Raw genomic sequence first — 18,099 nt, forward strand, 5'->3', positions numbered from 1 at the left:
TAATAATAATAATAATAATAATAATAATAATAATAATAATAATAATAATAATAATAATAATAATAATAATAATAAACCGAAACATACCGTGTCAACGCTAACTAGCACTTTAAGTTGATCGCCGCGTGTTGATGATTATGATCACATCAGTACCAACTAGTCTAAGTACGTACCGAAACACCCGAGTATGTATCGACTAGCCCAAGCTGCCACACCTACCTTGGTGATGATTCACATACCATTGCACGTCCCAACTGTATCGGGCATGCGCTGTATGCGCTACCTTATCAGGACAGCACTGATATCACGCGTGCGTCTGACTATTTAAGTGCGTGCCAATAAACCCTTCGCTGCTTCTTGTTCCTGCCACCGTGTAGTTGCCTCGATCTTTACCAGATGCACGTCGCGCACGTTACATGGTGTCAGAAGTGGGCACTTCGGGTCGAAGCGTGGATCCGGCAGAGCCCCAGCGATAGAACTACTGAAGGCACCGCCACCCTTGCAACTTACCGGCAACCTCTCTGAGCAATGGAAGAGCTTCAAGCAGAAGTTTGACTTGTTCATAGTGGCAACCACGACGAAGGAGCAACCCCGCACGGAAACTGCAAAAGCGGCACTCCTTCTGAGTGTGGCTGGTGACGAAGCACTTGACGTGTTCAACACGTTCAAGTTTGAAGCACAAGAATCCATGGAAGACTAGGCACAATCGTTGAAAAGTTCGAGTCTTACTGCTCTGAGGTAAGCAACGAAGTGCATGAGCGATATCTGTTTCGCTCGAGGAAGCAGGCAGATGGGGAACCGTTCGAAAAATTTGTTCGTGACCTAAGAAAGCAAGCTGGGCAGTGCAATTTCGGAGAACAGCGTGATTCAATGATCCGGGATCAAATAGTGTTCGGCACGAATAATTCAAAGTTGCGCGAAAAAATGCTTCGCGAACAACAGTTGGCTCTAGTGAAGGGGGAAGAGTTTTGCAAGGTCGCCGAATCTGTGGCGCAACGAAACGAGGTCTGGAGGGCCACGGACAGCCACATTGACGCTATTGCGGGGCCCGCAACTGCACCGAAAAGCAGAAACGCCCAAGATGGCAACAAGCAGTACCGCTGCGCAAAGTGCGACCGGCGGCACAGACCAAGGCAGTGTCCTGCATACGGAAAGAAATGCAACGTATGCCACTTGCCCAATCATTTTGCGGTGTGCTGTCGAGAAACGTCCAAAATTGCCGAAGTCAGCAAAGACTACTTTGACGATAACTTCGACATCCAAGAAGTTGGTGTTGGGAACAGAAATGCCAAAGACTGGATAGTGGAAGCTGAGGTCATGGGCAAGAAGGTCTCCTTCAAGGTAGACACCGGGTCACAGGCCAGCTTACTGCCGTTTTCGGCATACCGGAAAATGCGTGCGGAGGGACCGTTGACTGCTGCTACCTCGGTACTACGGGCCTAAAACGGAGGCATCATAACATACTTCGGAGCAACGTCACAGGAGGTCACGGTAGGAAATACTTCCGCCACAGTCCAGTTCTTTGTCGTAAAACACGGCAGTCAAGCCATACTAGGACTGGAAGCGAGTGAAGCCTTGGGCCTTTTTCAACGCACAGTGGCCAATGTAAGCGCCTCTACAGACTACGAAGCAGTGACGAATTTCCAGCACCTCTTCCAGGAATTAGGCTGCTTGAAGCAACCATACAGCATGGTCCTGCAACCAACAGCGGTTCCTGTCGTTCAACCAGCGCGGCGTATTCCCCTGTCCCTGCGGGGCCCTCTTCAGGAAGAGCTGCGAAGACTGGAGCGCGAGGCCATCATCGTAAAAGAGAACGATCCCACGGACTGGGTAAGCCCTTTGGTTACCGTCAAGGAAAATGACGGCAGAATTAGAATTTGCATGGACCCCAGGAAAATTAATGAGAACATAAAAAGAGAACACTTCCAGCTCCCAAGGCGCGAGGATATGGAAGGGGAATTGGCCGGCGCAACTGTATTTAGTTGCTTGGACGCAAACTCCGGCTTCCACCAGATCGCACTTGACGAGCAGACGTCGAAAAATATGCACTTTTGCTACTCCTTTTGGCAGGTACCGCTACCTCCGATTGCCCTTCGGCATCGCCTCAGCGCCTGAAATCTTTCAAAGCACGATGACTCAAGTATTTGAGGGCCTTCCCGGTGTACATGCGTACATTGACGATATTTTGGTATGGGGATCAAACAAACAGCAGCATGACCAGAGACTGGTTGCGGTCTTGAAAGCAGTCGAAAAAGCCGGCTTAACGTTCAACGCAAAAAATGCCGGTTTGGTGTTACGGAAATACAATTCCTGGGCGATATCATTGGACGTGACTGCATCTCGCCAGACCCAAAACTTATCAAAAGCTTGCTTGAAACGCCGGAACCCAAAACCAAATGTGATGTTCAGCGCATGCTCGGTGTAATCAACTACTCTGCAAAGTACGTGCCACGGCTTTCTGAGCGGACTGCGCTTCTCCGAGCGCTTATCAAAACACACGCAGTATTTGAGTGGACTGAAAACCACAGAAAAGAGTGGAATGGTATCACTCAAATTCTAACCATGAAACCCGTACTCGCCATCTTTGATCCCCAAAGGCAGTCTAAAATAACATGTGATGCATCAAAAGATGGCATGGGTGCAGCGCTCTTGCAGTGTCACGATGACTATAAGTGGCACCCAGTGGCATATGCATCCCGTGCGCTAACACAAGCTGAGCAGCGTTACGCGCAGATTGAAAAGGAGACTCTGAGCATTTCGTTCGGCTGCGAGAAGTTTCACCACTTCGTGTACGGGCACAAAGTTTTTATTGAAACTGACCATAAACCGTTCCTATCTATTGCTGCCAAAGGGATCTGCGACATGCCTCCCCGCCTTCAGAGGTTTTTTTAAGACTTCTGAAATATGATTTCGTTTTGCAGTACGTGCCAGGAAAACACCTCGTCTTGGCCGACATGCTGTCAAGATCGGCTCCGGCTAGTCACAAGGACATCGCTGGCGCCGCTGACGACGTGGAAGTGCACGCAGTGCAAGTCCTGGGCTATTTGGTCACGGGCGCTACGCGACAGAAGCTGGTGCAAGAAACAGCGCGTGACGGTTACTTGAGCACTGTCATCTCCAATTTGCCAAGCGGTGAGAGCCTGCAGGGTGAACTCAAGCCGTTTTCGTGAGAGCTTTCCGTCGTGGACGGTATACTGGTGAAAGGAACAAAAGTGGTCATACCTAAAAGCATGCGACGTGAAATCCTAGGACGAATTCATACTGGACACCTAGGATTGCAGAAATGCAAAGAAACAGCACGACGTTTGGTTTTTTGGCCTGGGCTCAGCAGCGACTTATCCCTGCTGATTCAGAGTTGCTCGACTTGTCGGAAGTTTTCATACAAGAAACCGAAAGAACCGTTACTCATGCGCCCAATCCCATTATGCGCATGGGTTCGAGTTGGGGTAGACATTTTTTCTTTTGGGGGAAGTTCGTACGTCGTAGCGTTTGACGCGCATTCAAACTTCCCCGAAGTCCAGAAGCTCCAGGACACCACTGCAAGAGCAACAATTTTCGCACTTAGCGCAATGTTTGCCAGGTATGGCGTACCTCTGGAGGTGTGCACCGACAACGGGCACAGTTTTCAAGTTATGAATTTGCAGAATTCGCAAGAAAATATGACTTCACTCATGTCACATACAGTCTCCGCTTCCCACAGTCCAATGGTCGGTCAGAGAAAGGGGTACAGATCGTAAAACGCCTCTTGAAGAAAAGTGAACTCACGCGAAGACTTTTGGCTAGGCTTGTTGGCCTACCGCTCTACAGCGCTTGTGGACGGCCGATCACCTGGAGAACTTCTTCAAGGCAGGCGTCTCAGGTCCAATGTGCCCGATTTTGGCGACGTGCAGCCTACGCCAGTCAAAAAACATCGTCAGACCAGCGGCGGAAAGCATTTGTCACCCTTGGACAAAGGGTCGATCGTAAGGCTCAGGGACACGACATGGTCCCCGAAAGGTATTGTGATGGGTAGAACGTCTCCGAGATCCTACAACGTGGAAACAGAAGGTGGTCGGGTGTTTAGACGTAACAGACGGCATCTCCTTCAGACTCGCGAACAGTGGACAGCAGACGAGAGTGATGATGATGACTGCGGTTCATCTTACAGCTTGTCCACTGACTCTAGTGCAAGTAGCTCGGTTGATGTTGCACCGTGCCAGCCTACACACCCGCATCCTCAAGCGTCGTCCGCCGATGGCCCAGCGCCAACTACAGCGCAACACGTGCTATCTCCTCCTAGGCCGACGCCAGTCCCAAGAAGGTCGGGTCGCACCAGTAGGCCACCGCAGCGGCTTCGGTACGACGCGGCCTTTAATCAAGTAACCTAAACTGTTGTGCTTCTTCGTTACCCATCAGAGGATGTATCGGGCATGCGCTGTCTGCGCTACCTTATCAGGACAGCACTGATATCACGCGTGCGTCTGACTATTTAGGTGCGTGCCAATAAACCCTTCGCTGCTTCTTGTTCCTGCCACCGTGTAGTTGCCTCGATCCTTACCAGACACACGTCGCGCACGTTACACCAAAAACGGGTGATAGGACAAAGAGCGTGCGCGCGTGTTTATTATGGTGTTGATTTTCATTCTGTGGCAGATACCCGCAACAAGAAACGGGTGGAACATGTTGCAGGACTTCTTGTTGGGCTAGTTGGTGTTTGCTTACCAACATAATATAGCGTGGAGACACAATTACACAAAAGAGACACAGAACACGTACGTCACAGGCGCTACTAAAATCTTTATTTGAAAAAGAGTGAGAAGACTATATACACTATTCTTAATACGCAGGCGCACCTGTCACTACCGAGGGCGGTTATCAGGACTGGAAAGATCACTTGGCAGATCTAAAGAAAGTAATCTCTGCATTTTCCGAAACAACACAGGTATAGCTTACGCAAGCACTGTTTTTTTTTCGTAAAACGCTTCTAATAGCACAAGCGCCGTTTATCTTTACTTCTTCCCAGGATCTTCACATCACCAAAAACCGGATTACAAGGGCCGTCTTTAGAGTGCGCTGAAAGATGCGCACTGAAGTCCTTCTTCAGATTATTAGCATGCTTGCTGATTCGGCGATTGACGCCGCGGCCTGTTTCTCCTATATAGGACCTCCCACAAGACAGGGGGATTTTATAATCTATCCCGATGGCGCAGCGCACGTAGGGTTTGAGAAGTTTAATTGGCAGCCTTGCATCGAGCTGCCCCTTATACGGGGACACAGTTGGGTCAGCCCGTTTGGAGCGGAGAACACGACAGGCACTCCGTACCTAGTGACCACTTTCTCAAGCGAAGCTTGCATTGCCTCACTCGTGTAGGCGTCGGTGTTGGTATTGCCGCACTGAAAAACTCAAGCCGCGTAAAAATAACAATCGCTTGTCGGGCTGCAGATTGAAAGCACCGACCTCCGGTTTGCGAGACCACCACCCTAACCGATTCAGCCACTGTCGTTTCAGCCGCTGGTGGCTTAAGGCGGGGTTTTATATCCATGAAGACGCAGCGCAAGGCGAGAGCCAATCACAGGCATCCCCTCCCTCCGGACGAGGGAAACGGTGTGATCGCGTGTTCGCTTTTCAAGGACATATAGATTCTAGGTACTAGCCAGGACCAGGCTGCACGCGAACGGGTGGAGGCATATTACATAAAAAAGGAAGGCCAAGACTGTGTTAGTGATACTTCCATCAGGTTGCTTTAATTGTAGATACATTTTTTTTGATAATTGGTTGCCTCGCTAGTCTGATAAGTGTTCTTGTTGCGGCGTTCTGTGCCTGTTGCATTTGTTTATATATTGCCACAGATGGCCGTGAATAAACCGGCTGAAAGTTACTGCGCGTGTCGTTCTTCTGTTCTCTTCCGTTGTCCCCGTCTTTATTTGCGGTGAATGGGATATGCAGCGAACACCAACTAGACCATACTGAAGTTCTTCTGTCGCTCGCCCAAGACCGTGCTAGAGCGCATCGCTCCTCTAGCCCGGCCATGGCTCACCCGCCTGTTCAGGCCCGGCAGTCAGATAGGGAGGCAGCGTTTGGTTCGTTCTGCCGAAGAGCAAGCAGGTTGCGTTGAAGGAACGGCAGCGGGAGCGGGCGGCCTGTCTTGCGTTCAGCCGAACGACAGGCGGCGTTTCATGAACGCCGCCGGGGACTCACTGGAGAAACAGCTCATCATAGACGCGACGACCTCGCCCTGATGGAGCGCGAAGACGAGGCGGTACAGCAACGAAGAGCCGCGGATCCCGAGCTTCGCTTGCACCCCGTTCGGCGGTAGGGGAGGGGTTACCATTTCCAAATTGTGGCTCATCTTTTACACATACGGCACAACTTGCGGCGTTAGGCGACTCTGCTCACCAGCTGTTGCCTCATTCACGGGAGCGCCCGCTTCTGGCTTCTGTTACAAAGATTCGGCGGCGGATGCCAGGACCGAATGAGGGTAGCCGACTTTTGAAAGCCTAATGAACTGCATGACAAAACTGTCCTGCATCTTGTGTTCAGAGGACTTCTTGAGTGCTGACCCCTGGCAGAGTGAAGCTATAGCTCTTTTTATCAGCTTAGGATGCGCGGAGTCGTAAGGAAGTTCTTTCTTTTGTAGCGATGAATAGCTCAAGCTTACATGATTCTTTGAGAACGTGAGGCTTAAATCCAAGAATTGAAGGGGGTTGTCTATGGTGAGTTCAATTTTGAATGACAGGCCATTCCCGTAAAGGAAATGCCTCGATAGGCAGAGTGGCTTCCTCGGTATGCCGAGTGGGTTGCCAAATACCTTACTAAAATTTTGCAAGCGTCTATTGCCACAGGACCTTTCCTCTCTGCATGGAAACGTGCAAAAATTATTCCGATTCATAAGAGCGGTTCCACATTCTTTGTCAATAATTTTCGACCGATTTCTCCTAGATTTACTTGTTCCAAATTACTGGAACATATTGTTTTAAACACTTGATGGCATGCGTGGACTGTAACAACGTCCTACATACTTCTCAACAAAGGTTCCGTAAAGGTCTATCCACAGTCACCCAGCCTATTGAAACCGTTCACGATCCATCTCAAGCAATAAACGGCCGTGAACAAACTGATATAATATTCCTAGATTTCGCAAAAGCCATCGATAAGGTATCCCACCCAAAGTTGGAAGTGGTAAGGGAATACATCTACTTAGGACAGGTAGTGACTGAGGATCCGGATCATGAGACTGAAATAATCAGAAGAATAAGAATGGGCTCGGGTGCGTTTCGCAGGCATTCCCAGATCATGAACAGCAGGTTGCCATTATCCCTCAAGAGAAAAGTTTATAACCAGCTGTGTCTTACCAGTACTCACGTACGGGGCAGAATCCTGGAGGCTTACGAAAAGGGTTCTACTTAAATTGAGGACGACGCAACGAGCTATGGAAAGAAGAATGATAGGTGTAACGTTAACGGATAAGAAAAGAGCAGATTGAGTGAGGGAACAAACGCGAGTTAATAATAGCTTAGTTGAAATCAAGAAAAAGAAATGGACATGGGCCGGACACTTAATGGGGAGGGAAAATAACCGATGGTCATCAGGAGTAACGGAATGGATTTCCAGGGAAGGGAAGCGTAGCAGAGGGCGGTAGAAAGTTAGGTGGGCGGATGAGACTAAGAAGTTTGCAGGGACAACATGGCCACAATTAGTACATGACCGGGGTAGTTGGAGAAGTATGGGAGAGGCCTTCGCCTTGCAGTGGGCGTAACCAGGCCGATGATGATGATTACCCAAAGTTGCAGCAAAAGATTACACCTATTTTCAGAAACCCGAAAATAAACTGGTTTTCTTACCTCACCTCTTGAGAACAGTTCGTTGACCTTCGAGTTTTTTAATTGACTCTTTCCCCGGTGGACTCAGGTGTGCCTCAAGGCAGCGTTTTCGGCCCGCTTTTGTTCGTGGTTTTCGTAAATAATCTACCAAAATCTATCACAGTTCCAGTAAGATTGTTCGCAGATGATTTTTGTCGTATACACACAATTAAATCCCCCACTAACGAAGAGAAGCTAAGCACTAACTTACAAGAAATAGAAAAATGGTACTCGACGTGGGAAATGGAGCTAAACATTCGTAGTAATATCATTGACAGTAATCATATCCGTCACTAGAATGAAAATTGTTATGAAATACCCTTATTCCATAGCTGGTAAGCAAGTTAACAGAGTGGAACAGCCCAAGTACCTCGGTTTAACTTTCACTTCATACCTACGCTGGAATATGCACATAGATAATGTGTGCTCAAAGACTTAATGGGTAGTTTGGGGTCTGAGTCGTAACATCCGCAATGCGACTCCCGATGTTAAGTTGCTCACCAATAGACCACTGGTAAGACCAGTCATGGAATAAAAGAAAATTGTCTGGGATCCCTGCACCGCATGTAACATAGCAAAAATAGAAAATAAATGCAGAGACTGGCATCCCTTTTAATTTATAATAAATATCACCGCATCTATTCACCGACCGAGTTATGTAAACAAGCAAACCTTGAGACACTTGATGGCAGAACAAAGGTTGAGAGTATGAAGGTTGTTTTCCTGCTAATTCACGGTTAACTTAAGATTAACACAACACAGTATTTTACAGTTCACTCCGACGAACCATCTAGGCATCGCCACAGTATGTACATTGCTGTGCCACTTTCTCATGATTGCTTTAAGTAAAGTTTTTTTTCCTCGATTTATTAAGCAGTGGAACCTGCTTTCTGACTTCATCGTTATCAATGACTCCTTGATGTCTTTATTCAACGCCTCGAGTCATTCATACACTACAGCACACCTAAATAATAGCATAAGTCGTTGCCTCAAGTTGTGTATTATCTATTCTTGTTTGATAACTTAGCTATTTTTCTTGTCCAGTGCATTTGTTTGTATATTGTGTCAGATGATGTTGCTGAACCTATGCCCATGTGTACTTATGTTTTGTTTTTGTGAACTCCTATAATAGCCTGCAAAGGCTGTCAGTATTAATGAATGAATGAACTAAGTTTTAAATAATCTAAAATCTTTTTAACATCAAAAGAGTTAAAAGTACCACTTTGGTCCATCACAACTGAAATATCGTCAACGTATATAAATACTTTAAAAGCATGCGACCCGTGCAGGCTGTTGTCAAAACTTTGTCTATTTACGACAAGAATATGTCAGACAGTAAAGATGCTACGTACAATCCAATTCCAATAATGTTTGACTAAAACTGCTTCGATGTGCAATGGTTGAAAATTTAATAGACCAGGATATTCCCGCGGAATATAAAAGTTGTGGACACTCATTCATTCATTCATTCACAAAACTTTATTAGTGTCCTGAAGCCCGGTCTTTTCAGACCGAGGCGGGCCGCGTCCACGTCGGCACCGCCACGCCGAGCCGTATGGCGTCATCGTGGACCCTCTTGACACCCCGTAGCTGATCTTTATATGAAGAGCTTGTTACCATCTTGTGCCAGTAAAGCCATTTTTCTTCGGGGTCGGCGAGAATAGCGGGACAGCCCGTCAGCATGTGTCTGATGTCAATGATGCCATCGCACACGTTATATTCTTTCCTAATTTCTCTTTCGGGGTGAATTTTATTTATGAAATACAGAGTGGGGTACGTCCCGGTTTGCAGTAAACGTAGCGTGAGTGCCTGCAATTTTACGTGTGGCAGTGGGTATTGCCTACGCCTCAAGTAGTAATAGTTAGTGATGTCGTTGTAAGTTAGTAAGTGATCTTTATGCTCCCCGGAATGGTAGTGGGCGTCGGTTCGGTTCTGACCGGCACGGCAAGCAAGTCCTCGTGCCAGGTCGTTCGTCACCTCGTTGAGGTTGGGCCGAGTCTCGTACACTTGTCCCATATGTGCAGGAAACCATCGGATTTCAGTTTTGATAGTTTCGACCTTGTCGATAATTTTAGCCGCAGTCCCAGCTACATAGCCTTTGTCAAAGCTCTTAGTTGCTGCTTTGGAATCGCTATAGATCAAAGTCCATTTATGGTTCCTGATGGCTAGAGCAATCGCGGCTTGCTCCGCCACCGTGGAATCCTTAGTGAAGATGGTGACGGCGTTCCGTACCTCGCCCCAGCTGTCGACCATCACGGCGGTGTAGGCCTCTTTACCTTTGACCGAGGCAGCGTCTACAAGGGCCGCCTGTTGTCCTAGCTGTTCGATTTCTTTCAACAAAGCTTTCGCCCTCGCTTTTCTCCTGCTAACATTGTGTTCCGGGTGCATATTTCTCGGGAGGGGGGTGGTTCTGATCGTGTCGCTAAGGTTCGCGCTCAATTATACCTCGGATTCCTTCGGGTTCATCGATCTATTGGGGTCTGTCCCTATCGCTTTGAGTATCAGCCTGCCCTCTCGCGTTTTCGTCAGTCTTTCCTGCTGCGCCATCTGCTGCGCTTCCGCCACCTCTTCTATCGTATCATGCACACCTAGGTTCATGAGCTTCACGTTCGAGGTGCTGATGGATATACCTAGGGTGGCCTTCACTAACTTTCTCATCATAGTGTTTAGCTTGTTCAGCTCGGCCTGCGACCATATAAATAGACTTGCCACGTAGGTGAAGTGACAGAGAGCGAAGGCGTGCACTTGCCTTAGAACGCTGTCCTCACCCAGGCCTCTGTGTCTGTTGCTGAGTCTCCTTAGTAACCTGATGACTTGGTCCGTCTTGCTTGAAATGTGTTGAATGGCATTCAGGTTGGTACCTACCGCTGCTATGTGGAAGCCTAAAATTTTAATCTTTTCCACCTGCTTGATCGTGGATCCGTCGTGACAGCGTAAGATAATCTTGGGTTCCTCCCCGGGAACGTAGCCCCTGGGTCTTCGACCCCTGCGCCGATGTTTTAGGACCAAAAGCTCCGATTTTGCCGCCGAACAGTTGAGTCCCATCTCGCCTAGCGTGCTTTCCACGGCGTGTATGCTCTCCTGCAGTCTGGTCTCCGTTTGGCCTACGTTACCGTTGGCGCTTCATATGGTTATGTCATCGGCGTATATTGCAAAGTGTATACCTTCTATACTCTCCAGTTTCCTCGCGACTCTGGTCATTGCTAGATTAAATAACATGGGCGAAAGTACGGCCCCTTGCGGAGTGCCCCTGTTTCCCAGGTTCATCACCTTCGATTTTAGTTCTCTTAGCGTGAGGCTCGCTTGCCTACCGTCCAGAAACGCCTTCACTACGCTGTATAGCCTCTCGCCCAACCCCAGCTCGGACAGGACCTCGAGGATGGCCTTGTGCTCTATGCGATCAAAAGCTTTTTCGACGTCTAGTCCCAGAATCGCTCTCGCGTGCACCGGGCTAACGTGTATGACCTGGTGTTTGATCAGGAGCATGGCCTGCTGAGTCGATAGTCCGGGGCGGAAACCGATCACGTTATACGGGAGTATGTCATTTTTCTCGACGTATCTAGTGAGGCTGTTAATAATAACGTGTTCCATAGCTTTACCTATGCACGATGTAAGCAAGATTGGATGTAGGTTATCCAGATGGAGCGGTTTGCCCGGTTTTGGTATGAGGATGGTTTTAGCTATCTTCCATTCCTCCGGATAGTCTCCCTTTCTCCACAACTCGGTGAAATGATCCGTCAGGAAAGTGATCGACTCATCGTCTAGATTCATTAATAGTTTATAGGTAATACCGTCGGGTCCGGCTGCCGATCTACTGGAGAGACCATGGACACACTCCGTGTTTATTTGATCATATGTTCTGGCTGTGCCCCAACCAAAGGGCTTCGGATCTCAACAGTGAGGAGGACTGGAGTCGGCGCATATCCAGCGAAGTCCTCCAAGATCAACTGCTGGCCGTCCGGAGAGCTCACGACATCGGGAATGCCTTTGGCCTACCGGTGCCTACACGGGCGGAGCCACCGACTTAGCCTAGGGGCTTGTGCCCTCGGACCCTAGTTTCTCTGGGCTAAAATAAAGTTCTTGCCATGCCATGCCAAGTTCACGGAAGATATTTGCAGCTTTTACTATTGTGGAATTGTAGCCAAATTTTAAGAATATTTTTTTTAATACTGTACACTGCATTTCGAAAAATGCGAACAGAAGCCGAAGACTTTACTGACGTATCTCAGAAGACTGTAACCAACTGCATGCAAAATCATTATTGATAGATAGGGGCACAAAACGTTCTATATTAAACAACAGACAATAATATTGATAATAATAATACCAATAAGAATATTAATAAATTAATCATGGGTTTATAATAAAGTGCCCAGGAACAACTTCGAGGGTCCTAATGCTGGCGCATTCGGCAGAACAATGCACCGGAAATACAGTGCAAGCCCATACACACATGCACACACGCGCGCACACACAAAAAATAATAGGTTTCAAAGAATTTCTTATGCAAAAACACCAAACTAAATCTTGGTGCGAAATCAGGAAATGGAAGTAATCTCATTAGTCTCCATAGCTTGTACGCTATATATGTGTTATTTATACATTCAATAATTGAAGAAAGTACTGCCACTCTGAATACCCGAATTTCGGCAGTATGGCAGCATGGGGGGGGAACGGAGTATGGACACCTGCTGTGGTGCCTCGCTGAATTTGAGCCTCTGCACCGTGTTTTATTTCAGGACTGCACGAGAATCGCAACTGGAGTGGTCCAAGCAAGGTGGCACTGCGGACGCGCGAGATGCTTCGTCGTAACATCAGCCTCGAGTACGAGCTGTACGAGTTCGTTCGACAGCGGCTCCACGCACAGTGGCGACGCCTGGCCGCCTAGCTCTGTCGTTCCCTACAGCATGGAATCCTCGTTTACACTCTTAAAATGCCAGCCCGAACTACAGACCAGGGATTCTACGATAAGGCCGATCTTACAATCCGTCTATGAATGCAAAATGGAACTCAAGACTGCTGTCCCAATTGGACATCGTTAACATTCCAGTGTTCTCGTGATTTTCAGCTTGTGTGTTTGAATTATGAAGGAATTCAGTATTTTCGGCGAGCCCACACTTTGTGGGCGCTTTTGTTCACGGGTGTACATGCGTTACCGCTACGACCTATTTATGGCCTCTTGGCGTAGCCTCCCCCCCCTCCCCCACTTGGTACGACCACGTAAATCAAAATTGCAGTACTTGTGGCGATATTCCCCTCGGTAAAAAAAAGTACTATGATAACTCCCGTGAAGACGAACACGAGAGGAAGAAATATTTCTTCTTATCAGAAGCTTGTCTGAACAGATAGCATTAAAGAAAAAAAAGTTCTCTAATCTAGGTACACCCAAATAGTGAAATAAAAAGGCACATGTAATCAAAGGGGAATTTTTACAGTCCTAAGCATTTTTTATGCCTCTGCAAAACGTTAGTGATGTTTCATTGCGTGAATGTGGCTTACGCGCAAGCGTGTGGGTGCTATTCCCTTTTTGCGCATCGTGCGTTGAATTTTTTTAAAATGCTTTGATTGTGAGTAAGTGTGGCGAGTTTCCAGGGCCTATTTTTTATTTTGTATGTGTTAGGTTCATTTTCTAATTTAATTAAAATGTAAAGTGACATTAGAAAGATGGTTAAGCACTGTGCAGCAATGCACAGTCTTCAATATTTCAAGGTATTTGGTAATATACTATTACCACATTGCGTTTGGCTCATGCAGCTCAATATATCGAAATGTATATGCATGCACGTCTCGCGTAAACGCTCCATTACTCATTTCCCGTACTCCCTGAACTCCGTGGCGCTATCACTAACAAACTCGTACAGGTACCTAGGTGTCGAAATACCGAACCAATTAACTTCGGTGGGTCATTTCACGAAGCTTCGTGCTAGCACTTCCCGATCAATTTGTTTCATCCTACGAAATGGCAGACGTCTGGAAGACTGCCCAAGTCGTTCCTGTAGCCAAGAAAGGTGATCGTTTGCTGTTAACTATCGCCCAATATCCCTAATTTCATCATGCTGTAAATTGAGCACGTCATTGCTAATTGCAAAAACGATTTCTTTGACCGGCGCTCTATCCTACCTAATTTTCAGCATGGTTTTCCTAAAGGGTTTTCAACAGTAATCGAAATAATAACAATCGTTCATTCGTTCGCATTTAGCCTAGACAGTAATGGACAAGTTGATCCCATATTCTTAGATTTTAGCAAAGCTTTTGAAGAAGTCCGTCATGATAAATTAATTTTAAAGCTAAACACTATTGGCCTTCCTGAGCTAATAGCTATCTGGATTTCAGACTATTTAACTAACCTTAATCAGTATGTTTTAATTGATGGAAATGAGTCGGACGGCCTTGCACTCCTCCATTCTGGTGTGCCTCAAGGGTGTGTACTAGACCCTTTATTAATTCTTTTTATATTAACGACATTCTTCACAGTGTTGTTCCTGGCGCAGAGAATCGTTTGTTTGCGGATGATTGCGTGCTGTATCCTGACGTTACATGTACTAATATCCAGACTGGCCTATATAACTCTTTAACTAGCATCCTAGCATAGTGCCAAGAATGGTGTGTGCTTCTAAACAAAGAAAAAACAAAGCTCCTTCGCCTATCACGCAAGAAATGTTCTATTCGATAACAGGTATCACATTGGACCATCACACTTACACGAAGTCTCCAGTTATTGTTAGACAATAACAATCTCTCCTGGAATTCTCATGCTGAGAATATCTGCTGATCTGCCTTTTGCAAACTATGTCTTTTATAGTTAAACTACGCGCTTATAATTTGCTTATCATGCCTATGCTCGAGTATGCAAGGGTGGTGTGCTATAATCTATAATACTATAATCAATATTTAAAAGGCTTTAAGGAATTGAAAGGTAAGCAGTAAGGTTTATTTATTCAACATGTTCACCGTTCGATTCAGCGTCTGAGCTAATGAAGAACAGTATCGAACCCCTTGAAAGAAGAAAAATTATGCGTCGAGCGTTTCTTTACTTGCTAATAAATAACAAATTTGCGCTTGATCCTGCACCCTATGTATCGTTCCTAACTATACGCCGCACGCGTCACCATCAAGCCGGTTCACTAACCCCTTACTTTTCTCGCACTGTCACATTCAAGTTTTCCTTTTTCCCTCGTACCATTACAGAGTGGAATTCGCCTACACAATAAGTGACAACGCATTCTGATGCTGCCTTGCTTTTACTTGCTACCTTTGAACCTATGTTGTAATTTTATGTATTTGATCTGCTTGGATCTGTAAAATGATCTGCAGTATGGAATACATAAAAAAAGAGATCCCTGTCTGTGTTCCCTCCTTCCATCTGACAACTAGCGTACGAGACGTACATCCGCGCCAAACTGGAATGTGCCTCTGCATTATGGAATTCTCATCAGGCCTACTTGATTGATTCGCTCGAAGCCATCCAGAACCAGGCCGCTCGCTTCATAACGTCCCGGTGTACTCACTGCCTCAGCGTAAATAATATGCAATCGTCCGTCGGTCTTGAACCATTAGCACATCGCCGTAAAGTCTCAATGCTTTATCTCTCCCAAAAATTATATTTTGACTTTCCTGCACTACGCGACAACTTATTACATGCTCCATTACGCTCATCTCGACGACTGTTCAAGGGCCTTAGCAACCAGCGTTTGCACGGTTCTTCCAACGCCTTCAATAAATGCTTCCTTCCCGTCGCAATTGAACAATGGAACTATCTTCCCGAAAATATTGTTAGCGAGTCCAATCCCTCCAAATTCCGGCAGATTTTAATCGTTCAATGCAACCTATAAAAGGCCCTTTTCTCGCGCTCCTCTCCCCAGCTATTCATGCTGCTGGTACTACTGCGTCGTATTTTTTTACTTTGTTCTGTTTTGCATTGAACTGATTGGCTAACGCTTCCTGCGCACTTTGTTATTCTTATTGATTTTTCTCCTTTTAGGCTTTTTTTCTCTACTTTGTTCTGTTTTGCATTGTATTCATTGCCTAACGTTTCCTCCTCATTTTCTTATTGTTATTGATATTTGTTCTGCTTTTTATGCCTATTCTTTATGTATGACCTTCTTTCACTGACGTATCCCTCCCCCCCTTGTGTAATGTCCCTGTTGGGATCATTCAAGGAACAATAAATGATAATGATGGTGATGAATTTCTCGCTTCTTGTCTTCGTTCCTCTTCTGGAGTCTCCTGGGCACGCCAAGCCCATGCCTTCGGCTTGACTTCCTCAGCTCGTGGCCGGCACTAGGCGACGACTTCGGGGGCGGTTGACTCGCGCATTGCCTGCCACCGTTTGCGTCGTCGCTCCGTCCTTCTCGCTCAGTGCTCGGCCTCTCGATCTCGAGACCAACCCGGTATGCCCATAGCGCACACAGAACTCGTAGCAACTACCAGAAAAGTTCAACTCCGCAGGCCTCCGCCTACCCTACTCCTCCGTGGCGCTTCGCCGCCTGTCTCTTTCGCCGCTTTTCTCAACGCCACCAAGGAGTTGCTCTGCCGCGCGCTGAGCGCGCTCTTGCGTACTTTCCCCTGCGCGCGATTCTCATCTCCACCTCCAGGCGCCTTCCACCTCCTCCGCCGCTCGCTTCCCTCGCGGCCACTCACATAACCTCGCCGATTTCCCAGACGGAGCATATACGTTTGAGCGTAAAATTTATCGCAGCGTTAACGACCGTTCAAATCATTATCCAGCGTACCCGACCAGCCAGCGTTTTATTGATCAAATCTGTAATGCATTCTAATGCATTCGATAAACTTTCCAAACCTTGGAATTCCTTCTGATCCACCATAAGTGAATTGAAAAGAATGCGTTGAATAAATAGTGCAGATCGCACACAAAGCGGAAGTCGGTGTAAGCGAAGCTGTGGCGAGCCTGCAGGACGGAACAGTGCATGTCGCGCAGCGGATTTCGGTTGACGAACTGGCACCGCACCTTTCGGCCTAGGCGGCAGAGAAACGTGTGACACAGCATCACCATCGACAATCGGATCTAAACCACAGAGCGATATAAACTTTAAGACACGGAAAGGTGTCGCGTGATAGCACAGGAGCCTCTAAGGGCTAGGTAGTATTCATCGACGAATGCATGTACCCACAACTCGGTTGTGCCAGATCACGTGCCTGGCCGCCGCCCACCACGGAAATAAGCGAAAGAGCCGAAGAAACCTATCCGTCATAAATTCTGATTAGCGGAGGCACGTCAGGGGAATATTTGTCGTCGCCCAATTTAAGAGGGCATGCCATTACCATATTTTCCAACTCTCCCAAATGTTTCGTATTTTTTGCGAATTACGGATTGATTGGCAGGTATGCCATTACAAACGATCATGGCAATGCCTAGTACAGTCGTAAGCACTCTTGTCTAGAGCGCTAGAACGCTGTCGGCAGCATGGGCGCCGTCTGCCAATAACGCCTTGTTTCAGGTGGCGTACATCAGAGATTACGCCGCCACACTGAAGGGCTGCCTTAATCTTTATTGCCGTGTCGTAGGCAGTGGCTAAGACAGTTGCAATCTCCTGTGATGGCATAGCAGGGCCGCAGTACAAAAGCGGAGAGAATTAGAGAGCGCTTCACTGAATGTTTTGTAATGCGTTATGGATGCAAAGGCTGGACACAAAAAAGAGCATGGCGATTTACTACAACGGAAAGAAAGACCGACTCATATATAGCCGGATTCATCGTGGAACCGAACGGGCGGCAGCGTGTTTCTCAGAAGTTGTACGCCACTTTTCGGGGCAGTGGGATGTACGGACACATTGAGCGGTGACTGTACACTCACCTCGGCGAGCCAAGCAGGGCAGGGACACCATCAGAGCCCGCGTTGATATCAGGTGGTACCCACGTGGCACTAGGTTCAAGACAATTTTGGTTAGTGCCGGTCTCCGGTACCTTGCATTACCAAGCTGGGTTTCACGTCCTCCCATCAGCCAGGAGGAAAACCGCGCAGGGCCTCACCGCTTCACGACTTCAATTGGTTGGGTAAACGACAGGCCACCCGCTAAGCAACCACCGTGTTCCCGTATATGACATAGTCACCTACCAACGCCAAAGCGATGTGAATTTAGACCCCAAGGACATGGAATGAGCAGTTAGGGTGGCGGTATTTATAGATGCCAGTAGAGGCCTGAAGGAAACACCAAGCTCTAGGACATGACTTTGTGCCGTGTTAAGCATTAGAGAAAATGAAGGATTCGAAGATGAAGTGAGTTCTGGAAGAAATTCTCC

The 18,099-nt window shown here is 47.3% G+C and overlaps 1 protein-coding gene across 1 annotated transcript in view; it reads left to right on the plus strand.

Moving 5' to 3' along the window:
• Positions 1 to 16,001, plus strand: part of LOC142592563 (uronyl 2-sulfotransferase-like) — a 157,188-nt gene extending 141,187 nt beyond the window's left edge. Inside the window, exon 8 of the mRNA XM_075704081.1 lies at positions 12,579 to 16,001. Coding sequence (XP_075560196.1) covers positions 12,579 to 12,727 — 149 coding nt within the window. The 3' untranslated portion in view covers positions 12,728 to 16,001. The remainder of the gene's footprint in view (positions 1 to 12,578) is intronic.
• Positions 16,002 to 18,099: the final 2,098 nt, after the last annotated feature.

Source organism: Dermacentor variabilis, chromosome 9 (assembly GCF_050947875.1).
Source record: "Dermacentor variabilis isolate Ectoservices chromosome 9, ASM5094787v1, whole genome shotgun sequence".
Classification (NCBI taxonomy): Eukaryota; Metazoa; Arthropoda; class Arachnida; order Ixodida; family Ixodidae; genus Dermacentor; species Dermacentor variabilis.